The sequence below is a fragment of the Macaca mulatta genome, chromosome 19 (genome assembly GCF_049350105.2).
Source record: "Macaca mulatta isolate MMU2019108-1 chromosome 19, T2T-MMU8v2.0, whole genome shotgun sequence".
In the NCBI taxonomy this organism is placed as follows: Eukaryota; Metazoa; Chordata; class Mammalia; order Primates; family Cercopithecidae; genus Macaca; species Macaca mulatta.
In genome coordinates, this window is record NC_133424.1 from 11617077 (window position 1) to 11643430 (window position 26354).

Below are 26354 nucleotides of genomic sequence, written 5' to 3' on the forward strand. Positions count from 1 at the left end.
ATGGAGAGGTGCTCGAGTGGGCCAGGGCTGGAGACAGCCACCTGGCTTGGAGCACAGGGTCCCCTGTGAGGAGTGTAGGGGCTATAAGTAGAAACAGGGCTGGGTCTAAATCGAGGATTTTTTTGTTTTTTTTTTTTGGAGATGGATTCCCACCCTGTCACCCAGGCTGGAGTGCAGTGGCTCAGTCTCGTCTCACTGCAACCTCTAGCCCCCCAGGTTCAAACCATTCTCCTGCCTCAGACTCCCGAGTAGCTAGGATTACAAGTGCGTGCAACCACACCCAGATAATTTTTGTATTTTTAGTAGACACGGGGGTCTCACCCTTTTGGCCAGGCTGGTCTTGAACTTAAGTGATCCGCCCGCCTTGGCCTCCCAAAGTCCTGGGATTACCAGCATGAGCCACTGCGCCCGGCCTCAGGTGAAATCTTAATGGAAAGTGGCCAGTGCTGTGAGCAGCTCCTGGTCACCACGCGCTGGCCCTCTGTGTGGGGGGTCTGGATGAGATGGGAGGGCAAGGCCTTTCAACAGAAGCTGGAGTGTGGTGTGAACTTGCTGATGACTTTGAGATGCCAGGCCTCACACACCTCAGAGCCAGTTGGATTTAGCAGGTGGAGAGGCTCAGGAAGATCTGTGGCAGCTGTGTCTCCTTTCTGCGGAAACCTGCTCTGCTTCTAAGGTCTGCCGGAGAACCTGGGAGGTGGTGAGTTTGCAGAGACATCCGGGGAGGCAGCCACGTAAGCAGGGGCAGGATGGAGGGCACACCTGGCTGCTCGAGGTGGTGAGTTGAGGCTGGGAGGGGCTTCCATCAGTTCCGTCAGCTCAGAGCTAGCATTTTTTTCTTCTTCTTCTTTTGAGACAGGGTCTTGCTGTGTCATCCAGGCTGGAGTGCAGTCACACGATCATAGCTCACTGCAGCCTTGAACACCCAGCCTCAAGGGATTCTCCCACTCTCAGCCTCTCTACAGGCTGGGACCACAGGCGCGCATCACCGTGCCTGGCTAATTTTTTTTTTTTTTTTTTTTGTAGAGACAGGGTGTCACTATGTTGCTCAGGCTGATGTGAAACTCCTGGGCTCAAGCGATTCTCCTACCTTGGCCCCCAGAAAGCTGGGATTACAGCTGTGAGTCATGGTACCTGCGGCTCCAGAGCTCAGATTCTTAATCTGGTCTGTGGGTGGCCCCTGGGGGAGGTCCCATGAGCCCTTCACAATTGGACACAGTTTTGCAAAGGGGTAAAAGGACAAGAATCGGTGGCATGAGCCTCTGAGCTTCACTTTCCCTCCCTGAAAGGGGGTGACAGTGGCACCTCCCTGGAGGTTTCCGTGGAGGGGAGGAAACACATGTAAAATGCTTCACCCCAGTTGGGCACAGAGGCTCGTGCCTGTAATCCCAGACTTTGGGAGGCTGAGGCAGGAGGGTGGTTTGAGTCCAGGAATTTACCACCAGCCGGGGCAACACAGTGAAACTGTATCTCTTAAAAAATAATTTAAGAAACTTTAGCCAGCATGGTAGCACATGCCTGTAGTCCCAGCTACTCCAGAGACTGAGGCAGGAGGATTGCTTGAGCCCAGGAGCTTGAGGCTACAGTGAGCCATAATCGCACCACTGCACTCCATCCCCGGAAACAGAGCAAGGCCTTGTCTCTAAAAAAAATTGCTGCTTGCTTGTTGACTTATGATATATAAAAAGGAAGAAAAAGGGCCGGGCGCGGTGGCTCACGCCCATAATCCCAGCACTTTGGGAGGCCGAGGCGGGTGGATCACGAGGTCAGGAGATCGAGACCATCCTGGCTAACACGGTGAAACCCCGTCTCTACTAAAAACACAAAAAATTAGCCGGGCGTGGCGGCGGGCGCCTGTAGTCCCAGCTACTCAGGAGGCTGAGGCGGGAGAATGGCGTGAACCCGGGAGGCGGAGCTTGCAGTGAGCTGAGATCCGGCCACTGCATTCCAGCCTGGGCAACTGAGCGAGACTCCGTCTCAAAAAAAAAAAAGAAGAAAAAAAAGAAAAGCTTTGCCCTGAGTGCCTGGCCCCAAGTAAGCGCTCTAAACTGACCATGGTGTAGCTGTGGATTCTCTGCACATTTTTCTGCGCAGAACCTTCCCTGGTTGCAGTCAGCTTCTCAGAGGGATCTGTGACTGAGAAAGGATACCAGTCCCTGGAGGACAGCACCATATTAGGGAGTGAAGACTGCCCCGGCTGGTAAGGGATTGGGGGACTTTCTGTGCAGGGCCGGGACACCTCTCTGGGGACAGGTGAGAAGCTTTGAAAGGGCAGGAAGGAGAGGTCAGCAAGGTCAGATGCTGTGAGGGGTCAGAGTGGGAGCCAAGGGGCGGTCACTGGATTTCTGATCAGGAGGTCACAGGTGACCTCAGAGAGCAGCCTCCTGGAGGGCTGGGGTGGGGGAGGGGCCAGCCAGATGGCAGGTCTTAGGTGAGGTGACAGTGGAGCTGCAGAGAGAGCAGGGGGGACGGCGACCTTTCCCAGCCCACTGAGACCCACCCTTTCAGTTATTCAGCCAGAAACATGCAGCGAAAGTGGACTCGCTGGTCTCCATAGCATGGTAGCTCCCATCCAGCCAGCTTTAAATGGTCAGCAGAAATTCACCGAGCATCTGCTGTGCACCAGTTACTGTTTTAGGAGCCCGGGAATGTGGTGACACCCAAGATAAACACAAGGTCCCACATTTGCGGGCCTGGGGACATTGCATGAGGAGCGCTAAATCAGCAATCACTTAAAGTGAGCGGAGGGACTCCAGGATGCTGGAGGAGGGGCTCTGCTTAGAGGGAGGCTGAGGGCAGGGTGGTGCTTGTGGTAAGAGCACTAGCAGGGGCCAGCTGGCAAGTCCTGACCCACTCCTTAGCATCCCGATGACCACTTTGTGCCTCAGTTTCCTTGGCTGTCAGTTGTGGATCTTGACAGTCTACCTCAGAGGGTTGCTGTGAGTGCTGAGCTGATAGAAGTAAAGTGCTTAAAATAGCGTCTGGCACTGCAGGAGGGAAGACCTGCTCTGGGAATGAACTTGTGGGCCTGGCATGGCCAAGGGCACGCAGTGAGGGGGATGGGGAGGCAAGGGACGCCTGTGATGGAGGCTGGGCTCCAGCCGTGCTCCAGCCCGCTGTGCTTTCCTGGCAGGGCAATCATGGGCAAATGCCTCAGTGTCCCTGAACCCCAGCTTCCTTATTGGTGGGAGGATTCGGTGAGTGGCTTCCCCCGTGAAAAGCCAGAGTAGACATCTGCCTGGACTGTGTGTGCCCAAGTCAGACACAGCACCCCAGTCTCCAGCGCACTCTCAGTCTTTTTTTTTTTTTTCCTTTTTTTTGAGATGGAGTCTCGCTCTGTCGTCCAGGCTGGAGTGTGGTGGTGCAATCTCGGCTCACTGCAAACTCCGCCTCCAGGGTTCACGCCATTCTCTTGCCTCAGCCTCCCGAATAGCTGGGACTACAGTTGCCTGCCACCACGCCCAGTTAATTTTTTTGTATTTTTAATAGAGACAGGGTTTCCCTATGTTAGCCAGGATGGTCTCGATCTCCTGACCTTGTGATCCACCCTCCTCGGCCTCCCAAAGCGCTGGGATCACAGGCATGAGCCACCGCGGCCAGCCTAGTGGACCAATTTCTGCTCCCTGCAACCTCCGCCTCCTGGGTTCAAGCGATTCTCGTGCCTCAGCCTCCCGAGTTGCTGGGACTACAGGCGTGTGACACCATGCCCGGCTAATTTTTGTGTTTTTAGTAGAGACGGGGTTTCACCATGTTAGCCAGGCTAGCCTCGAACTCCTGACCTCAAGTGGATACGCCTGTCTTGGCCTCCCAAAGTGCTGGGATTACAGACATGAGCCACCATGCCCGACCTCAGTCTTGGGGAGCAGAGAGAAGGCAGACAGAGAACCCCATCTCTGCTGGGGAAGTGGCCCAGGGAAAAATTGAAGAGAATGGCAGCTAAGGAGAGGTAGGGGAGAGGTTGGCCTGGTCAGAGAGAGGTGAGCTGCAAAGGTGGAGGACCCAGGGGCCTGCAGGGTCTCTGTGGTCAGCCCTGCTGCTCTCTGCCTTTCCTGGCTGAAGTGCGGTCCCTGGCTGCCCGGCACTCTCTGGGTTAGAGGCTGCAGGCGGTCCTGATTAGCATACATGGGAGCCTCACCTTGGCGTGACCTTGCGACCTTGTCCAAGAAACTGGTTCTTCCTTCAGTTTTCTCCCGTTAAATGGAGGGGGATTTTGAGGATTGGCCCATACCCAACATAGGTGAATCCTTGGTCTCCTAAGCCTTCTATGTGGCTTGGAAGAGAAGATGTATCCCAGGGCGGCCAGCTGTTGGGGTAGATAGGACACAGACTAGCCTTGGGGCTCCTGCCCGAGACCCCCTCGTCCCAGTGATTGAGGAGGAGTCCCTTTCCCCCATGTGGTTTATCTGTCCCAGGGGCCTTCTCCGGCACCTTGCGGATCTGCTTCCTGATCTCACTCTAGTGACCTGCTTGGGGAGCTTCACAATTCAGTCTCAAGAGTCGTGCAGGGTGGACTCTCAGCAGCCTCCAGATCTGCCCAGAAAATCCACGGTGCCTGCCCTGCCACTTTTTTGTCTGGTTTAAGAGACAGGGTCTCGCTGTGTTCCCCAGGCTGGAGTGCACTGATGTAATCATAGCTCACTGTTAGCCTTTAAATCCTGGGCTTAAGCAATCCTCCTGCCTTAGCCTCCCGAGTAGCTGGGGCTACAAGTATGCGCCACCACGGCTGGCTAATTTTTTTAAAAAATTGGCTGAGTGTGGTGGCTCACACCTATAATCCCAGCACTTTGGGAGGCTGAGGCAGGTGAATCCCTTGAGGTCAGGAGTTCAAGACCAGCCTGGCCAACATGGTGAAACCCCTGCCTCTACTAAAAATACAAAAATTAGCTGGGTATGGTGGCATGTGCCTATAATCCCAGCTACTCGGGAGGCTGAGGCAGGAGAATCTCTTGAACCCAGGAGATGGAGGTTGTGGTGACCCGAGATCACGCCATTGCACTCCAGCCTGGGCAACAAGAGCAAAACTCCATCCAAAAAAATAAAATGTAGAGATGGGGTCTCAGTATGTTGTCCAGGCTGGTCTCAAACTCCTGGACATAAGCAATCCTCCCCTCTTTGGCCTCCCAAAGATCTAGGATTACAGGCCTGAGTCACTGTGCCCAGCCTAACCTGCCGCTTTGACACTACACGGCTGTGACTTTTGGTTGAGGAATCTGGAGTCCGTAATTGCCCCCCTCACCCTGTACCTGCCTTTTGTTCACTGAAAAACAGTTACATGAAGGAAATGGAGAACAGGCCTAACCCAGGACTGAAGGAGTTGGGTCTGGAGATTCTGGGCCCCTCCTGTGTCTCCTCTGGTATAGATTCTCTGCATCACTTCTTTATTTTATTGTTTTATTTTTATTATTATTTTTTTTTTGAGACAGAGTCTTGCTCTGTCCCCCAGGCTGGAGTGCAGTAGCGTGATCTTGGCTCACTGCAACCTCCGCCTCCCAGGTTCAAGTGATTCTCCTGCCTGAGCCTCCCAAGTAGCTGGGATCACAGACACGTGCCACCACGCCCGCCTAATTTTTGGATTTTTAGTAGAGATGGGGTTTCACCATGTTGGCCAGGCTGGTCTCAAACTCCTGACCTCAGATGATCCACCCGCCTCGGCCTCCCAAAGTGCTGGGATTACAGACGTGAGCCACCACGCCCGGCCGCTTATTTATTTTAATCATTGTTTAGTCAGTACACACAGACGCCCAGGCCTTAGTTGTTCTGTTTGAGGCTTCTGACAATTATGGACACTCACGTCACCACCACCCAAAGCCAGACATGGAACTTGTTCCCCTCTGGGTAGGTTTTGTTCAGTGGGACAGCCCCTCTTTCCCTGTCTGTTCCTCTCATCGTTTGTCCCCTGCTGCCAGGTGGGGCATTCTTGTAAACAGGTCCAGACTTGTTTGGGGGTCTCTGTGCCCCCCGACCCCTGCCAGGAGAACCCCCTTTTATTCTTCCTTTTTGTCGGTCTCTTTAAAGCTATTCATTAGCCTTGGCAGGCGCGGGTCTGAGCTGTTTTTCTTTAAGTCGTTGGCAGGTCTTTCTCCCGCTAATTGTGTTCTCGGAGCCGGGGGTTCATTTTGCCGGATGTGTTACACATGTGCAAGCATAGTGGTTTTACGTATAGAAAACCTGCCTGGCGGTGGGGGCATGGGTGCTCCTCTGGCGAGGACTGCCCCTGGCCAATCAGTGCTCTCATGAAAGCGGGATGCTCTTGTTACCCATCCTGGGCTGGGGGCATTTGAATAAATAATCAAAGACTGGGGGTCCTCGTGCAGACTGAGGAGGGACATTCCAGAGAATTTGCCACATTCTTCCTTGAACAGGACAGGAAGGCAAAGATAGGCTGGAGCTTCCAGATTTCCATCCTGTGCCCTTGAGGGACCCTCCGAAGGAGCCTGGCTCTGCCTCTGAGCCCTGGAGCCCCTAGATAGGGGGTGATGGGATGCTCGGTTCTCAGTCCCCCTCACACACTCCAAGTCCTGCTTATTGGTGCTGCCAGGCACTACCATAGCTAACGTTTGCTGAGCACGAGTGACAAGCCAGGCAGGGCTGGTTCCAGGAGCTTCATGTTCACTGACTGGTTTTGCTATCAGGACAGCCCCCCACAGGGAGCCGCAGCAGCTACAGCTCACTCCCTCATTCATTCATTTATTTATTTATTTATTTATTTCTCTCTGTCTCTCTCTCTTTCTTTCCTTCCTTTCTTTCCTTTCTTTCTTTTTTTTTTTTTTCAGACAGGGTCTTGCTGTGTTGCCCAGGCTGGAGTGCAGTGGTGTGAACACAGCTCACTGCAACCTCAACCTCCCAGGCTCAGTTGATCCTCCTACCTCAGCCTCCTGAGTATCTGGGACTGCAGGTGCCCCCACACCTGGCTAATTTTTTTTTTTTTTTTTTTTTTTTTTTGAGATGGAGTTTCACTCTTGTTGCCCAGGCTGGAGTGCAATGGTGCCATCTCGGCTCACCACCACCTCCGCCTCCTGGGTTCAAGTGATTCTCCTGCCTCAGCCTTCCCAGTAGCTGGGATTACAGGCATGCACCACGACGCCCGGCTAATTTTGTATTTTTAGTAGAGATGGGGTTTTTCCATGTTGGTCGGTCTGATTTCGAATTCCTGACCTCAGGTGATCCGCCCACCTCAGCCTCCCAGCCTGTAGCTGGGATTACAGGCGTGAGCCACTGTGCCCGGCCTAATTTTGGTATTTCTTGTAGAGATGGGGTCTCACTATGTTGCCTAGGATGCTCTCCAACTCCTGGGCTCACGCAGTCCTCCCACCTCGACCACCTAAAGTGCTGGGATTACAGACATGAGTCACCATGCCCCGCCCACTCCCTCATTTTTATCTTTTATCTTTTTTTTAAATCTTTTTTTTTTTTTTTTTTTTTTTAAGAGATGAGGGCCGGGCGCAATGGCTCACACCTGTAATTCCAGCACTGTGGGAGGCCGAGGCAGGTGGATCACAAGGTTGGGAGTTCAAGACCAGCCTGGCCAAGATGGTGAAACCCCATCTCTACTAAAAAAATACAAAAAAATGGCCGGGCGCGGTGGCTCAAGCCTGTAATCCCAGCACTTTGGGAGGCCGAGACGGGCGGATCACGAGGTCAGGAGATCGAGACCATCCTGGCTAATATGGTGAAACCCTGTCTCTACTAAAAATACAAAAAACTAGCCAGGCGAGGTGGTGGGCGCCTGTAGTCCCAGCTACTCGGGAGGCTGAGGCAGGAGAATGGCGTAAACCCGGGAGGCGGAGCTTGCAGTGAGCTGAGATCCGGCCACTGCACTCCAGCCTGGGCGACAAAGCGAGACTCCGTCTCAAAAAAAAAAAAAAAAAAATTTAGCCAGGTGCAGTGGCAGGCACCTGTAATCCCAGCTACTCGGGAGTCTGAGGTAGGAGAATCACTTAAACCCGGGCGGCGGAGGTTGCAGTGAGCCAAGATCGCTCCACTGCACTCCAGCCTGGGTGATAGAATGAGATTCCATCTCAAAAAAAAAAAAAAGAAAGAAAGAAAAAGAAAAAAATATATATATGGGGTCACAATATTTTGCCCAGGCTGGTCTCAAACTCCTGGCTTCAAATGATCCTCCTGCCTCAGTGTCCCGAGGAGCTGGGACTCCAGGGGGGCGCCACCATGCCCAGCTCACTCCCTAATTTTTATAAGAGGAAACTGAGGCACTAAAATTTTGGTGGCCGAGTTGGGATGTGAACCCCGGTTTGGCCCTGAGCCTTTCACTTGGCCATCAGCCCTGCAGCCCCTCCTGCCACTTTTCCCAGTCTCTGACTCCTCCACAGGGCAGCGCAAGGCCATGGAGGAAGTGCCTGTCCAAGGCTCACCCCTGCTCCTGGTCCTTGTCCTGTATCACCGTGTTGGCCATGGTGACCTCTTCCAGAGCTCACCAAAGCCAGTCTCCCGTCTGCCCCGGTTGCTGCCTTGTGTCTGATTTCTTTGTGGCGTCGGTAGTGTCTGCCCCCTCGGCTGTGCCACATCTGGAATCACATCTGGTGAAGCAGCCTGCAGGTCCTGGGGCCGAAGGTGGCCTCCTAACCCAAACATACTGTTCTCTGAGCCTCCGTGGGGCCAGAAGGGCTCCTGGACGCCCTGGGGCCTGGCAGAGGCCCTTCCTGCAGCTTTGTGGCCCAGGACATCCTGTTTCTCTGGCTGATGGTCAAAACCTTTCCTTATTCTTTATTTTTTTTAATCTTTTACTTTTTGTAGAAACGGGGTCTCGCTTTGTCACCCAGTCTGGTCTCGAACTTGTGGTCCCAAGTCATCTCTCTGCCTCGGCCTCCCAAAGCACTGGGATTACAGGCATGTGCCAGCGTGCTCTGACTCAGACTCTTTCAAGATGTGCGCTAGGCAGGGACTTCAAGTGGGCCTCAGCCCAGGGCAGCTTCTCCGTGACCCAACTGCAATTTCCTCCACTGGAGGCTGCCTCTGCCCCAGCCTCTCTGGAGCGCCCGCCTGCACCCCCTCCTCTGGGTGAGGCCCTTTGACCCGCCTGAAGGCAGGCGGCAGCCCAGCTTGCTGCACTGAGCTCTCTGTCCTTGACAATGAAAGCCAGGGTGTGGAGGGTCCCAGTCGCTCTGGGAGACGATCCCCCTCAGCAACCTGGGGTTTTCTTGCTGCTCCATGACACGCCTCATTCAACCCTACCTTCCAGGCCACTGTGGGTGTCCTCTCTGCAAAGGGCTTCTCCTGCTGGCCTAGTCCCCGTAGAGAGCTGCGGCCCAGCTCCTGCCAAGTGTCACAATGTGACGGACCCTTTTTAGCGCCAGGCAGCAGGCTCCATTGCCTCCTTGTAGTGGTGAGGATCAGGGGTCAACTAGCCTGGCTTGGCATTGCCCAGGCCCACAGCACAGGTGGAACCTGGTCCCCTGAGCCTGGCCCCCAGTACCTCCCGACTGGACTCTGCGGAGACTGGGATGGAGTTTGGCTGTCTTTGGACCAGCGTCTGGGTCCCCAGCTGAGCCACCTGGAGCCTGTCATCGCTTTGTTCCTTGGTTTCCCCTCTTAAAAATAGGACTAAGGTCAACCTGGAGGGTGGTTTGAGCACTAACCAAGGCCTTGCATAGCCAACACCTAGGAGTGCTTCCTGGGGCTCCATAAATCACAGCTTCAAAGTCTTGGCCCACGGGAGAAGAAAGACTGGGTGAGCTGGCCCAGCAGACAGCGTGTGGAGCAAGGGGACTGGTGCAGGCCGGTTTTGTGGCTTTGCACTGTGACCCCCCCAAACAACCCCGTGCTTTTCATAATTATCCGCTAAGCTCCTGCGCTTTCTGGGGCTGTGGAACCCCAGCTCACATCTGCTGTCTCTTTTGTAGTGCACAAAGCCCCGGCAGTGGCAGCTGATTAGCATGGATGCCGGAGACATTTGCATGTAATAGCTCCCAATGAAGGGGGTGCCCTGTGTCTTTTTCAGAAAAGCCAAGCTCTTTCTTTGTCTTGGCCTTCTATTCCTGGGGTAGCCCTTCACACACCCCGCAACAGAAGGGACTGTCGCCTGCAGGCCAGGACTACAGGGGGAAGCTGTCAGCCCCTGAAGGTGGAGCTTGGGGACCAGCCTTTAGAGGGATCCCCCTACTGAGTGCCCCCCAGGCCTTTGACTCAATAATCTCCACGGTGATTTATGAGGTTTGGGTGTCCTCAGTTCAGGGGGCTTTCTCCAGAGCCCACCTAGATGGGGCGCACATTGAGTGCTCCATCTCCTGAGATCTGACCTGGCAGCCCAGGGCAGGGAGAAAGGGCAGCTGCCCCAAATAGTGCTTGGGGGCACCATGGAGGCCTTGGCCTACCTGAGATGCCAACAGGACACCCGTAGACACCTCTCTCCCCTAGGTGGCCGCCTCTTAACCCTGCCCACACGCCTCCCAGCGTGTTGTCACTGCACAATTTCAGAATTTTTTTTTTGAGACAGAGTCTCGCTCTGTAGCCTAGGCTGGAGTGCAGTGGCACAATCTCGGCTTGGTGCAAGCTCTGCCTCCCCAGTTCAAGGGATTCTTCCACCTCAGCCTCCCGAGTAGCTGGGACTACAGGTGTGCGCCACCACGCCTGGCTAATTTTTTTTTGTATTTTTAGTAGAGACAGGGTTTCTCCATGTTGGCCAGGCTGATCTCGAACTCCTGGCCTCAGATGTTCCCGAAGTGTAGGGATTACAGGTGTGAGCCACTGCACCCAGCCTAAAAATTAGTTTTGTGTGGTAGTACATACCTGTGGTCCCAGCTACTTTGTTTTATTTATGTATGTATACACATATATACACACACACATATGTACACATACATGCATATATACATACATGCATATATACACATATGTATACCTATGCATACACACATACACATATATATACACACACACACATATATATATATGTATTTTTTTTTTCCCCTGGTATAGCTCTATTCTACCTGAAGTCCCAGCTGCTTAGGAGGTGGAGGTGGGTGGATTGCTTCTTGAGCGCAGGAGGTCGAGGCTGCAGTGTGCTGTGACTGGGCAGGCCATTGCACTCCAGCCTGGGTGACAGAGGGAGACCAAAAATGAGGAGTGTTCCCAAGCAGCATGTGAAGCTGATTCTCTGTCAGCCACGTGCCAGATGGGTTGGGTCCCGGGGTGGCCACCTGGGGGACAGGGCCAGACACCTGTTCTGGGCCTGACATGGCCTTTAGTCCAGAACTGTCTCCATGACTCCTTCTCTTGACCCTTTGCCTTGAACCGGAGCACTCTGGGGACACAGGGACCAAGACTGGTGTTTTGTGCCAATGCCACACTACTGTGTGCCCATGGGTCTTGGGCCAGGCATGGGTGGATTCGTCCTCATGGCTCCCCACTGAAGCACATGTTGTTTTATTTTTCTAGACGCTAAAGCTGAGGTGTCGGGAGGTGATGGTCCCTTGCTTTCAGGTGGCAGAGCTCAGGTTCAAACCTGAATCTTACTGCTCCTGGCTCGTTTGGGAAGCCTCCCTTACTGGAATGCAGGTCAGGGAGCCCCGCTGCCCTTGGGCTGACCGCCCCACCTCCATCACACCCACTGAGGGCTGCGGGGTGGGTGCAGGGCTTGCTCTGGGAGATTCCAAGCTGAGGAAAGCAGGGCTGTCCGCCAGCCTCCAGCTGGGTCACAGAAGAGGCTCAGGGCCTGTTCCCGCTCCCCTCCCCCAGCCAGCAGCGTCCAAAAGGATGTTGCGGGGGTGGTCCCCCGTCCGGCCTGTCCACTCTAGGGAGGGGCCCAGACAACGTGCGTAGACGCCGGCTCTCCTGCCCCCAGCCTTCGCCATTGCCTTTTGTCTGGCTATCTTTCATGTACAAGGGAGAAATTCAAACCACTCAGGAGGGTGTAACATGAAAAGTCAGTCTCTCCTTTCCTCCGCACTGCCCGTGACCTTTGGTTTCTCAGGCACATACAAGCATGCATGCATAAATCTCTCCTCGGACCTGCTGGGCTTCACGTTATGCACGTTCACACAATGGCAGAGGAGGGTGCGGATTGAAAAGTATGACTTGCTTCCCAGAGGCAGCACTGAAGTCACTTTATTGTGTTTCCAGACAAGCCCCATGAATGCAGAGTGCACAGCCGCTCCTCCCTCTGTCCCTTCCCCGCCCATCTCTACACCTGTGGTGCATAGGTTTTACACCACTCTGTCTGTCCTTTACCTCGTGGCTTGGTCATTTAACACGTCAGTGTGTACAGATGGAAATCGATTTCTTTTAATTTCCCGTATCTTCGTTTACTCATTCTTTCATTAATCCGTGGATATTTCGGTTTTCTGCTTTGGGCGCATTCAGATCTAGGTATATCTCTGCAAGTACAGCTTGTAGCATACATAAGGCCCTGCAAAGGGATTTCGGGGCCGGAAGTTTTTGATCGGTTGCTCAGACATAGCTCTGATGTGCTGAGGCAGTGCCTGTTCAGAGCCATGGCTGCAGGGCTCCTGGACACCCAGCTCCAGTGCTGGAGCAGGGTTGGGATTCGCCCAGAGGCCAGGGTTGGGCCAGAGAAGCCCAGGGTGACCTCATGGTCCTCAGATACCCGGGGCTGGGCAGCACCATGGAACAACTGCTCCAGAGCTTCTCCAAGGACGACATCGGAGGATCCGACTCAGGTTACGGCAGGAAAGGGAGGCCAGGCCAGGTTAGGGTTCTGGGGTTTGGGATTCCGGACGACATTGGAGGATCCGACTCAGGTTACCGCAGGAGAGGGAGGCCAGGCCGGGTTAGGGTTCTGGGGTTTGGGATTCTCTTCCGAAGCTGGCATTGATCTGTTGCTGATGATGGTAACAGCAGCTGCTCTTGTTTATGAAGTACTTAACACCTACCGCTCCCTCCATTACCTGGGAATCCTCACTGCAGGGAGGAGTTTTCATTCCTATTTTGTGCCTATTTTATTTTATTTTTTGAGGCAGAGTTTTGCTTTTGTTGCACAGGCTGGAGTGCTATGGCACAATCTCTGCTCACTGCAACCTCTGCCTTCTTGGTTCAAGCGATTCTCCTGCCTCAGCCTCCTGAGTAGCTACAGGTGCCCGCCACCATGCCCAGCCAATTTTTTTGTATTTTTAGTAGAGATGGGGTTTCACCGTGTTAGCCAGGATGGTCTTGATCTCCTGACCTTGTGAGTTGCCTGACTTGGCCTCCCAAAGGGCTGGGATTACAGGCGTGAGCCACCGCGCCCGGCCATTGTGCCCATTTTATAGATGGGGCTCCTGAGGCCAGGGGTGAAGGCAGCTGCTAGTTCAGGGGATCCAAGCCCTGCGGGGCTCTGCTGCACATGGGCTCTGACCTAGTGAAGTTCCAGGATGGTGCCCTGGGGCCGGGCTGCCAGGCCCTCCACATGGGTTATGTCACCTCACCCTTTTGGGATGTGTCAGGGTGGCCGTTGGATAGATGAGGAAGCCGAGGTCAGGGCTGGAGAACAGAGGGTTCGGCCCTGAACCCAGCCCCTCCCTGATAAACCCATGTCCTCCTTGATGCCAAAGCCCATCCTTTATCCTTTCAGTCCCTCCCTGCTGGGTCATCTCTGCTGCCTCTTGGGCACATTGGCGCCAAGCCACACAGGACTGGGGGAAGCTTCTGGTGCCCACAGTGTGGAAACAAGGTCACCGCCGCCAGGGCAGTGGGGCCTGGCTCAGGTGTTGCCTCCTCCCCAGTCTGCCTGGAATCTGAATTGGGCCCGGTCCGCGTGCATCAGCTCCCGTGCTTTCCCTCCTTTCAGCACTTACTGCCAGTTTCTGTTGTCCGTCTCCTCACTGCCCTGCTGGGTGCTGTCTGCCTCCCACTGTGGACTCCCATCATGGGAGGGCCGGGGGTGGCTCTCTGGTTCACCGCCAGGTCCTCTGTGCCTGCGTGTGGTCCGGGCGGAGCAGGCTGAGCAAAGAGATGCCAGCCGAGTGGGCTTCGGAAAGCATGTCTTTTTCTGTGCCTGTGGGATGGGAGTTGGCCGCGGAGGGGCGGGGGGTCTCCCTCTTTTTACCTAACTCTCCTCCTTTGATCGGGAATATTTTCCTCTGGAAGGTGAAGAGCCCATGTCATCTTTAGCAGCAGGAGGCGATTTAATAAAAGATGTACCATTTGGATGACGGCTTCTACAGCCACCAGCTACTCCCCCGCCCCAGGTCTGCTGAGATAAATAGCTTTAATTATGCCTCCATTTGGTGGCTATAGTTGTGTTCCCCCTGGAGATGCAAGAGCTTGAAATGTGGCCTTTCTCCCCCCAGCTGGTGCTGCTGCTTTTCTTCTTGCCCTCCACCTCCTTGTGTTTTTTTTTCTCTCTCTCTCTCTTTTTTTTTTTTTTTTTCTTGAAATAGGGTCTCACTCTGTCGCCCAGGCTGGAGTACAGTGGCACAATCTCAGCTCACTGCAGCCTTGACCTCCCAGGCTCAGGGAATTTTCCTTCTGCAGCTTCTCACATGGTTGGGACTACAGGTGCACACCACCATGCTCAGCTTATTTTTTTATTATTATTTGTAGGAGATGGGGTCTCACTATGTTGCCCAGGCTGATCTCAAACTCCTGGGCTCAAGTGATCCTCCCGCCTCGGCTTTCCAAAGTGTTAGGATTACAGGCATGAGCCACTGTTCCCAGCTGGCCTCCTTGTTCTCTGTCTGCCAAAGATGTGGCCCTGATGTCACGATGGCATGGGAGGTTCTCTTTTTTTTTTTTTCTTTTTGAGAGAGTTGGCCGGGCGCGGTGGCTCAAGCCTGTAATCCCAGCACTTTGGGAGGCCGAGGCGGGTGGATCACGAGGTCAGGAGATCGAGACTATCCTGGCTAACATGGTGAAACCCCGTCTCTACTAAAAATACAAAAAACTAGCCGGGCGTGGTGGCGGGCACCTGTAGTCTCAGCTACTTGGGAGGCTGAGGCGGGAGAATGGCGTGAACCCGGGAGGTGGAGCTTGCAGTGAGCCAAGATCACGCCACTGCACTCCAGCCTGGGAGACACAGCGAGACTCCGTCTCAAAAAAAAAAAAAAAGAGAGAGTCTTGCTCTGTCACCCAGGCTGGAGTGCAGTGGCATGATTTCTGCTCACTGCAACCTCCGCCTCCCAGGTTCAGATTATTCTCCTGCCTCAGCCTCCCAAGTAGCTGGGATTACAGGCGCCCACCACCACTCCTGGCTGATTTTTGTATTTTTGGTACAGATGAGGTTTCACCATGTTGGCCGGAGTAGTCTCAAACTCCTAGCCTCAAGCGATCCACGTGGCTTGGCCTCCCAAAGTGCTGGGATTACAGGTGCAAACCACTGTGCCCAGCCTAGGGATGGGAAGTTCTAAGGGACTCCAGGTCCCCCTGACCCAGGTCTAACGAGCCTCAGGGGCCCAAGGATCCCCTGCTTGTTCCATTGCTTTCTGGAAGCAAGGGGGAGGGGCAGGAGGTGAATAGACAGTGCTGCTGTGTGGCCACCTGATGCTAAACATCTCTGCATGGTGAATCCACTTCCCCAGTCAAGGCCGTGCTCACGGTGAGGGCAGGCTAGCATTCTGACCTAGACACCTGGACCCCTGCACCCACTGCCCCCTGTGCTTAGGGAAGAGGCTGGGCCTCCCCTACCCCTATCCCGTGGAGGGCATTCTGGTTGGTACCCATGAGTGCCCCTTGTGTGCTAGGTACTGTGTGGGTCATGCCCAGAGCCCTGCATCTGTGCTTTGTGGGGCTGTCGGATAGGCATTAAATAAGGAGCTGCCAGGCAATGAGGGCTTGTCTGGAAAATGCTGGAGGACCTCTAGGAGGAGGTGACAGGGAAGCAGGGGAAGGCGGGCGGGTGATCTCTAAGGATCATCAGAGGCCAGAGAGAACCTCTGCCCATGATCTTGACCGGGAGGGAGTGTTGAAGGCCAGCAAGGTTTGGCTGGAGTGACCCAGGGGGCAGCAGTGAGACTGCGGACACTGGCAGAGGGCTGGTTCCAGAAGGTGCTGGGGAACCATGGGGCAGTGTGAGGCAAGAGCACAGCAGGCGGGTTGTGTTAGACACTGTGCGGCTTGAAGGGTGGACTGGGAGATGACTGAGGCATGGTACGTCCCCCGGGACCATCTGCTCAGTGAGACCTTTGAGCGACGTCTCCCTGTTCTTCCAAGACCCTCCTGCATGCTGGGTGGGACCCAGGGCTGCCGTGGAGCTGCTGCTGCCCCGCCCACCATTCTCTAGTGCATTTTTTTCAAGTCTGGGGCTAGGGAGTCGTTGTACCTTAGAGTCCCCCAGATTGTGCTGCCCTGGGAGGCCAATAAGGAGGGGATGTGCAGGGTGCTGACTCTTTTTTTTTTTTTTTTTTGAGACGGAGTCTTGCTCTGTCGCCCAGGCTGGAGTGCAGTGGCGCGATCTCGGCTCACTGCAAGCTCCGCCTCCCGGGTTCACGCCATTCTCCTGCCTCAGCCTCCCGAGTAGCTGGGACTACAGGCGCCCACAACCGCGCCCGGCTAATTTTTTGTATTTTTAGTAGAGACGGGGTTTCACCGTGGTCTCGATCTCCTGACCTTGTGATCCGCCCGCCTCGGCCTCCCAAAGTGCTGGGATTACAGGCGTGAGCCACCGCGCCCGGCCAACAGGGTGCTGACTCTTAAGGCAGGTGGGGAACAGCAGCTGCTCCCCCAAGAGCTGCCCTCTTCCTCACCCCCATTGCCTCCTGCCTGGCCAGCCATAGCCCTTGGCTCCTGCCTCATCCTGTGTGGCGGTGGGTCTCTCCCCACCCTGCGCAAGGTCCCTCCCAGTGCTGCCCAGAGCTGAGCCACCAATCCATTGGGGCCTCTTGCGGTCCCTCCACAGTGCCCCTACCCACATCAACCCACCTTGCACGGGGGTCTGTCCCAGCAACATCCCAGGGCTCACTGCACACTGTCTTTGCCACCCCTGTTTCCCTGTCTTCCCTGTGCTCTTCCCCTCACTGGCAGATCTGTCCCCAGTCTCCTTCCCAGGCTGAGTCAGGTGCCACCTACAGAGTCCACCGCCTGGGGATCCCTGTCAGTCTGCCACTCGGCTGTCCTCACCGCCTCTAGGATGGGGAGCGTGTCTCCATTGCCCACTGCCTGGTGAGCAAATAAGGAAGTGGGTGGCGAGGACGCTGAGGATCCAGCCTCTGCTCTGCACTTGTAATCCTGCTGGGTTTTGCAAATAAAGCTTTATGGGCACACAGCCATGCTCATTTGTTTACATATTGTCTGCTGCAAGGCAGAATAGAATCATTGTAGCAGAGATCAGATTCCCCAGGAAGCACACAATATTTACTGTCTGGTCCTTTACACAGAAAGTCAGCCAAACCCTGCTCTAGGAAGCGCAGAGATGTCGGCTGGTGCATTGGTGAGGAATGGGGATGCCAGTGCCAGTCACCTCGGCCACTCTTGCTGTGTGACCTTCAGCGAGATACTTAACCTCTCTGAGCAAATAAGGGCATAGTGAGAGTAGATACTCCCAGGGGTGATGAGAAGAGGAAACGGGTTAGACATAAGGCACTGGAACAGAGCCTGGCCCTTAGAGTGTTGTCACTCTTACATCATGTGACATCCCAGCCTCCGCAGGGTGTGGGCAGGCCTGGCTCATGGCAACTGGGGGTTTGTGACCTGGATTCACATGGTGGGGGGCTGCTTCCTGGGGAGCAAGAAAGGCTGCCTCAAAGATGGGGCAGTTTTTCTACCCCCTTCCCTGCAATTCCAGCCCCTCCTCCCTTGGCCCCACAGCTTCATCAGGGCCAAGTAAGCGTGGCAGGCCAGCGAGTAGCCGCAGGGTGGGTCCAGGGGTGGCCAAAGCGTAACACTCAGTCCAGGTTCGTGTTCTTCACGTTCCCCATTGGAGACTCCACCAGAAGATCCCAGTCCCGTTCCTTTTACTGCAGGGTAAAAAAATCCTAGCTCTGGGCCAGGCACGGTGGCTGACACCTGTGATCTCTGCACTTTGGGAGGACGAGGTGGGTGAATCACCTGAGATCAGGAGTTCGAGATCAGCCTGGTCAACATGGTGAAATCCTGTCTCTACTAAAAATACAAAAATTAGCCGGGTGTGGTGGTGCACGCCTGTAATCCCAGCTACTCGGGAGGCTGAGGCAGGAGAATCACTGGAACCTGAGAGATGGAGGTTGTGGCAAGCTGAGATTGTGCCATTGCACTCCAGCCTGGGCGACAGAGTGAGATGTCTTCTCAAAAAAAAAAAAAAAAAACACATACCCCAGCTGTGGCCTAGCCTCAATTGGCCTGAAGTCACCACAGCCTCCTGGCTCCAGAGTCTGCTTTTTGGTCACCCTTGCCTGCTAGCCCTGCAGCCTGTCCCCTACCTCTCCTGGCCACGTGCACACAGTCCCCAACGTGCGCCGGCTGATGCGGCCACAGTGGTGCTTTTTGGATTAGTCTCTAGAGGCCAACACAGAGGGCCTTTCTGAATCCTGGGGTCCTGCCCCCTTCCCCGGTTCCCATACTGCTCCTCCCCAGCAGAATGGCTGCTTTGGGAGGTGGTTACTGGCCTTTAGAGGATGCCACAGTGAGTTTCCCATGGGCAGAGCTGCATCTGTGGTGGGCACTGAATCGCCACTGCTGGATCCAGACGCCTGTGCGTCCCGGGCCCCAAGGCTCCCTCCTGCCCTCCTCCTGGGGTGCTGTTCGCGAGCCAGGAGACAGGCTGTGCATTCTCTGTCTGCTCACAGGTGACCCTGGGCCAGGTGTGCAATGGCCCGCTGGGCCCATAGTAGCAGAGGGAGGGGAGAGGAAGGGAGAAAGTGGGAACGGCATGTGCAGAGGCCTGGGGCCTGGCCCATGTAGGGACTAGAGGGCTGAGTATGTCTGTTGAGGGGGGGCCCAAGGCGGGGACAGCCATGAGGAATGATGGGCACAGAGCTCAGAAGCTCGGGTGTCTCCCCAACAAAGGGAGGAACATGGTCTAGCTTGTTGTTTTTCTTTTTTCTTTTCTTTTTTTTTTTGGTTTGTCAGTATTTCCCAGGTGTCTTCTGTGTGCCAGAGACTAACCTGGGGAAGAGCTGTGACTTTGAGAAGCTGCTGGCTCCGTGGGCTTCAGCAGCTGCTGCTGTGATGAAGCGATCCACTTGCCCTCAGCCCCGGCGTCTTTGGCCCAAGCCCAGCCCCAGCCCTGGCTGGGCACAGCCAGGCTTCACTTGGCCACAGGTCCTGTAGTTGCCTGCCCGGCGCCAGGTCAGAGAGGGGCGCCTCAGGCAACTGGTTGGGTTGCCAGGCTGCTTGGTAAACAGGCCTCCCTGCGCCCACTTGCTGTCGCCCAGGCATGGCCAACAGATCGACACTTATCTCCTGCCCCAGGACGGGTGTGAACGTGGGCGCCTTGCCAAGGTTGGATGTGCCTTCCTGGGACCCACTTACAGCTGGGAGCACCTTCTCTTGGGGCCCCTGTGGGTGTGGTGAGGCTGTGAGTCTGGGGCAGTGGCCTGCTGACACCCTCCTCCTGGCAGAGGCTCAGGAGGTTCCCCCATGCCCTGCCGTCTCAGGAGGGCGGCACCTGGCGAGAGAGTCTGGCAGGACTGGCTGGGTGTGGCCGGGGAGCTGCCCTGCAGGTGTCTCATCTGCAGGCCCTCATACCTGGACTTGTCAGTTAGGAAGTTTTCTTTTTCTTTTTCTTTTTCTTTTTTCTTTTTTTTTTTTTTTTGAGACGGAGTCTTGCTCTGTCGCCCAAGGCTGGAGTGAAGTGGTGCCATCTCGGCTCACTGCAACCTCCGCCTCCCAGGGCAATTCTCCTGCCTCAGCCTCCTGAGTAGCTGGGATTATAGGCACCCACCACCATGCCTTATAATTTTTGTATTTTTAGTGGAGACGGGGTTTTGCCATGTTGGACAGGCGTGTCTCAAACTCCTGGGTTCAAGTGATCTGCCCACCTCCCAAAGTGCTGGAATTATAGGCGTGAGCTACCACACTGGCCCATTTTTCTTTTTCTATTGAAGCAAAATCACACCTGTAATCCCAACACTTTGGAGGCCAAGGTGGGAGGATCACATGAATCCCAGGAGTTTCAGACCAGCCTGGGCAACATAGTAAGAACCTCATCTCTACAAAAAAATAAACAAAATTAGTCAGGGGTGGTGACATGCGCGTGAGGTTCCAGCTACCCGGGAGGCTGAGGTGGGAGGATGACTTGAGCCTGGGAGGTCAAGAGCTGTTATTTTATAACATGAAATCAACTCTTTTACAATGTTGCATAACAATCGCCTCTGTCTACTCCCAAAATATTGTCATCACCCCAAAAGGAGACCCCACATCCGTTAAGCAGTTGCTCCCCATTCCTGCCTTCTCCTACCTCTCAGCCACCAGCACCGTGCCTTCTGTGAATATTTCATACAAATAGAATCATTTGTGTCTGGCTTCTTTCGGTGTGATGTTTCTGATATTCATTCATGTTATAGCATGGCTCAGTGCTTCCTTTATTTTTATGGCTGAATAATGTTTCATTTTATAATAAACCGTGTTTTATCTGTTTGTCAGTTTATGGGCATTTGGGTTGTATTTCTATCTTTTGTCTGTCGTGAATAAGTACTGCTATGAATGCTTGCATACGAGTATCTGTTGGGTTTTTTTTTTTTTTTTTTTTGAGACGGCGTCTTGCTGTGTCGCCCAGGCTGGAGTGCAGTGGCGCGATCTGGGCTCACTGCAAGCTCCGCCTCCCGGGTTCACGCCATTCTACCGCCTCAGCCTCCGAGTAGCTGGGACTACAAGCGCCCGCCACCACGCCCGGCTAGTTTTTTTTTTTGTATTTTTAGTAGAGACGGGGTTTCACCATGTTAGCCAGGATGGTCTCGATCTCCTGACCTCGTGATCCACCCGCCTCGGCCTCCCAAAGTGCTGGGATTACAGGCTTGAGCCACCGCGCCCAGCCCATCTGTTGGTTTTGTTTTGTTTTGTTTTGCTTTTGTTTTTGTTTTGAGAGGGAGTCCTGCTCTGTTGCCCAGGCTGGAGTGCAGTGGCACGATCTCGGCTCACTACAAGCTCTGCCTCCCGGGTTCACGCCATTCTCCTGCCTCAACCTTCCGAGTAGCTGGCACTACAGGCGCCTGCCACCACCCCTGGCTAATTTTTTTTATTTTTAGTAGAGACGGGGTTTCACTGTATTAGCCAGGATAGTCTTGATCTCCTGACCTCGTGATCCGCCCGCCTCGGCCTCCCAAAGTGCTGGGATTACAGGCGTGAGCCACCGTGCCTTTTTTTTTTTTTTTTTTGAAACGGAGTCTTTGCTCTGTTGCCCAAGCTAAAGTGCAGTGGTGCTATCTCAGCTCACTGCAACCTCCACCTCCCTGATTCAAGCAATTCTGTCTGCCTCAGCCTCCTGAGTAGCTGGGACTACAGGCACGCGCCATCACGTCTGGCTAATTTTTGTGTTTTCAGTAGAGATGGCGTTTCTCCATGTTGGCCATGCTGGTCTTGAGCTCCTGACCTCAGATGATCTGCCTGCCTCTGCCTTCTAAAGTGCTGGGATTACAAGCATGAGCCACTGCGCTTGGCCAGCTGTTTGTTTGTTTGTTTGTTTGTTTGTTTGTTTTGAGATGAAGTCTTGCTCTGTCACCCAAGCTGGAGTGCAGTAGTGCGATCTCAGCTCACTGCCAGCTCCGCCTCCTGGGTTCACGCCATTCTCCTGCCTCAGTCTCCCCAGCAACTGGGACTACAGGCGCACGCCTCCACGCCCGGCTAATTTTTTTGTATTTTTAGTAGAGATGGGGTTTCACCATGTTAGCCAGGATGGTCTCGATCTCCTGACCTCATAAACTGCCTGCCTAGGCTTCCCAAAGTACTGGGTTTACAGGCGTGAGCCACCGCACCTGGCATTTGTTTTTGCTTTTTTAAAGAGATGGAGTCTTGCTATGTTGCCCAGGCCGGAGTGCAGTGGCTGTTCACAGGCAGAATCATAGCTCACTGCAGCCTTGAGCTCCCAGGCTCCAGCAATCCTTCCATCTCAGCCTCCTGCGTAGCTGGGATCTCAGGCATGCACCACCATGCCCAGCTAATTTTATTTTTTTTGTAGATATGGGGTCTTGCTATGTTGAACTGAGGTTGAACTCCTGGCCTCAAGTTATCCTCCCGTCTTGGCCTCCCAAAGTGCTGGGATTACAGGCATGAGCCTGTGCCCAGCCCTGGCTATCTCTTTGTTGTTGAGTTAAAAAAGTTCTTGGCCCAGCCCAGTGGCTCATGCCTGTAATCCCAGCAGTTTGAGATGCCAAGGCGGACAGATCACATGAGGCTAGGACTTCAAGACCAGCCTGGCCAACACGACAAAACCCCATCTCTACCAAAAATACAAAAATTAGTGGGTGTGATGATGCATGTCTGTAATCCCAGCTACTCAGGAGGCTGAGGCACAAGAATCGCTTGAACCCAGCTACTCAGGAGGCGGAGGTTGCAGTGAGCCAAGATAGTGCTGCTGCACTCCAGCCTGGGTAACAGATCAAGAATCTGTCTCAAAAAAATATTTAGGCCAGGCACAGTGGCTCACCTCTGTAATCCCAGCACCTTGGGATGCTGAGGCAGACAGATCACTTGAGCTCAGGAGCTCGAGACCAGCCTGACCGTACAAAAATAAGCTGGATGTGGTGGCGCACACCTGTAGTTCCCCCACTACTCGGGAGGCTGAAGCAGGAGAATCCCTAGAATCTGGGAGGCAGAGGTCACAGCAAGCCAAGATTGTGCCACTGCACTCCAGGCTGGGCAATGGAGTGAGACTCCATCTCAAAAAATAAAAACATAATAAAATGAGATAAAAAATAATTGTTGTGGCTGGGCACGGTGGCTCAAGCCTTTAATCCCAGCACTTTGGGAGGCCGAGACGGGCGGATCACGAGGTCAGGAGATCGAGACCATCCTGGCTCACACGGTGAAACCCCGTCTCCACTAAAAAAATACAAAAAAAAAAACTAGCCGGGCGAGGTGGCGGATGCCTGTAGTCCCAGCTACTCGGGAGGCTGAGGCAGGAGAATGGCGTAAACCCGGGAGGCGGAGCTTGCAGTGAGCTGAGAGAGATCCGGCAACAGCACTCCAGCCTAGGTGACAGAGTAAGACTCCGTCTCAAAAAAAAAAAAATTGTTGTTTTATTTTTATTTTTATTTTTATTTTTTTGAGATGGAGTCTTGCTCTGTTGCCCAGGCTGCAGTGCAGTGGCGTGATCTTCGCTCACTGCAAGCTCCACCTCTTGGGTTCATGCCATTCTCCTGCCTCAGCCTTCTGAGTAACTGGGACTACAGGTGCCTGCCACCATGCCTGGCTAATTTTTTGTTTGTTTTTGCTTTTTTGTTTGTTTGTTTTGAGACAGAGTCTCGCTTTGTCACCCAGACTGGAGTGCAGTGGCGTGCTCTCGGCTCACTGCAAGCTCCGCCTCCCAGGTTCAAGTGATTCTCCTGCCTCAGCCTCCCGAGTAGCTGGGACTACAGGCACCCGCACCACACCCAGCTAATTTTTTGTATTTTTAGTAGAGACAGGGTTTCACCATGTTAGCCAGGATGGTCTCGATCTCGTGATCCGCCTGCCTTGACCTCCCAAAGTGCTGGGATTACAGGCATAAGCCACCGTGCCCAGCCAATTTTATTTTATTTTATTTTATTTTATTTTTTTTTTGTATTTTTAGTAGAGACAGGATTTCACCGTGTTAGCCAGGATGATCTCAATCTCCTGACCTTGTGATCCACCCACCTTGGCCTCCCAAAGTGCTGGGATTACAGGTGTGAGCCACCGTGCCCAACCTTTTTTTTTTTTTTTTTTTGAGACAGGGTCTTATTCTTGTCACCCAGTCCAGAGTGCAGTGTTGCCATCTCCGCTCGCTGCAGTGTCAACTTCCTGGGCTCAGGTGATTCTCCCACCTCAGCCTCCCAAGTAGTTGGGACTATAGGCACACGCCACTACACCTGACTTAATATGTATATATTTTTAGTAGAGACAGGATTTCACCATGTTGCCCAGGCTGGTCTTAAACTCCTGGGTTCTAGTGATCTGCCCGCCTCCCACAATGCTGGGATTACAGGTGTTAGCCACCAGGCCTGACCCTAAAAGAGTTTTTTTATATATTCTGGACACTAAATACTTAGCAATAGATGATTTGCAAATAGTTCTCCTAAGAGTTTTCTAGTTTTAGCTCTTATGTTTAGGTCATTGCTCCATTTGAGTTCTGTTTTATTTGTCTATGGTGTGAGGTAGGAGTTTAACTTCATTCTTTTCTCTGTGGTTATCCAGTTTTCTTAGCAGTGTTTATTGAAGGCACTATTCTTTCCCCATTGAATGTTCTTGGAATCTTTGTCAAAAATCAATTGAGGATAAGTGTAAGGGTTTATTTCTGGACTCTGATTCTGTTCCATTGATCTGTGTCTCCATTCTTTTGCCAGTACCACTACACTGTTTACATTACTGTACCTTCATAGTAAAATTTGAAATTGAGACATGGGAATCCTCCAGCTTCATTCTTTTTCAAGATTGTTTTGGCTATTCAGGGTGATTGGGAACACTTTTGCCACATTTGCACTCACGTTGTTGTTGTGATGGGCTATTGAAAAGCAAGCTGCTGATGTCATGGGAATTTGCCATAAATCCTTCCACATATGTTTTCTAAGAACAAAGGCATTTCTCTACAAAACCGCAATGCCATTGTCACATCCAAGTAACTTAAAATTATGGCATATGTATTCCACACTCACATTTTCCTAGTTGTCTTTTTTTTTTTTTTTTTTTTTTAAGTAGGATCTCACTTCTGTTGCCTAGACTAGATAGAGTACCATGGCATCATCATAGCTCACTGCAGCCTCAACCTCCTGGGCTCAAGCAATCCTCCCACCTCAGCCTCCCAAGTAGCTGGGACCACAGGTGGGGGCTACTCTGTCCGGCTCCCCAGTTGTCCTTTATTTATTTTTTTGAGACAGGGTCTTGCTCTGTCACCCAGGCTGGAATGCAGTGGCACAGTCATGGCTCATTGCAGTCTCAACCTCCCAGGCTCAAGTGATCCTTCCATCTCGGCCTCCTGAGTCCCTAAGACAACAGGCACACGCCACCACGCTTGCCTAATTTTAAAATTTTTTTGTAGACAGGGTCTTGCTATGCTGCCCAGTCTGATCTCCAACTCCTGGGTTCAAGTGATCCTCCTGCCTTGGCCTCCCAAAGTGCTGGGATTAGAGGTGTGGGTCCGGTCTCCCCAGTTGTCCTTTATAACTTTTTAAAACATTTTTCTTGCGGCTTCAGCCCAGGGTCCCACTTTGCATCGCATTGGGCACTCCCCCCTTTCTTGTCTCCTGTACTCTGGAATAGCTCCCACCGTTTTGGTCTTTCCTGACACTGGCCTGTTTGAGGAGACCAGCCTGGTTGTCCTGTAGCCTGCCCAACAACCTGTCGTTTTCTGTTGTCCCTTGAAGATGGGACTAGGTCAAACATTTTTGCCAAGAATACTACAGATGATGCACCTGTCCCACTGTAGTGTGGCAGGCAGGGGCACAGTGCCTGATTGGGCCGGCCCGTTCCTGGCATCGCTAAGTTTCACCATTTGGCTGGAGTGGAGTGACCACAGGTTTGTGGAATGAATGACTAGTAACAGCTATCATGATGGGTACAGGGAGACAGTGTCATGATTCACTAGACAACTGCCCTGCCATTAGCCCCATCTGACGGTGAGAACCCGAGTTCCAGAGAGGCTGAGGGACCTGCCTGTGTCACAGTGAACAAATGGCATGGGTGGGGTGTGAACCCGGTGGTCTGGCTACACTGGCCCCATGCAGTCACTGCACTGCACCCATCCAAGAACAGAAGGGCTCAGCCGAGTGGAGCAGAGGCAGCTCCAGCTCTGAGGCCCTGTGGGTTGGCACCGTGCCTGGTGGCCCTGTCTGCCCACCTCAGCGTTCACCGTCTCCCTGTCTCAGCCCTGGTCATCCTGAGGACACAGACTGTATCCCTGCTGTCTGATCAGCCGCTCCCTTGTCCTCAGTGTGGGCTGGGCAGGCAGCGCACCCGGCATTGCTGCCAGGGTGGTTTTGTGGCACTCTGGAAGAATCTGGGGGCACCAACGGCAGGCAGCAGGAGGGCGTCAGGGACCCGGGATCAAAAGAAGGCAGCCGACAGGGCTGTACTGCTCACGCCAGCCTATCTTCTCTCATAGATGAAGATGTGTGTGTCTTTAAGTGCTCGGTGTCCCGAGAGACAGAGTGTAGCCGCGTGGGCAAGCAGTCCTTCATCATCACCCTGGGCTGCAACAGCGTCCTCATCCAGTTCGCCACACCCAACGGTACGTGCCCCTGCTTCCACTCCAGTGACACCAGCCCAGAGCGCCCAGAGCCCTGGTGGGCAGGGGCATGGAGCCTGGCTAAGGAGCGGCCCATGCATCGTTGAGAATGCTCCGCTGCCCTCCAAACCGCATTCCCACATGCAGATATGTCCAG

At 53.7% G+C, this 26354-nt stretch overlaps 1 protein-coding gene and 1 long non-coding RNA gene across 3 annotated transcripts in view; both read left to right on the plus strand.

Moving 5' to 3' along the window:
- CARM1 (coactivator associated arginine methyltransferase 1) overlaps positions 1 to 26354 on the plus strand; it is a 52719-nt gene that overhangs the window by 8204 nt on the left and 18161 nt on the right. For both annotated transcript variants that reach the window (XM_028839834.2, XM_028839835.2), the window contains exon 2: positions 26075 to 26200. In XM_028839834.2, coding sequence (XP_028695667.1) covers positions 26075 to 26200 — 126 coding nt within the window. The remainder of the gene's footprint in view (positions 1 to 26074; positions 26201 to 26354) is intronic.
- Positions 8131 to 18167, plus strand: LOC144336667 (uncharacterized). Its single transcript, XR_013408925.1, has 3 exons — positions 8131 to 9382; positions 12657 to 12933; positions 18102 to 18167. It is a non-coding gene; the product is annotated as an uncharacterized LOC144336667 (long non-coding RNA).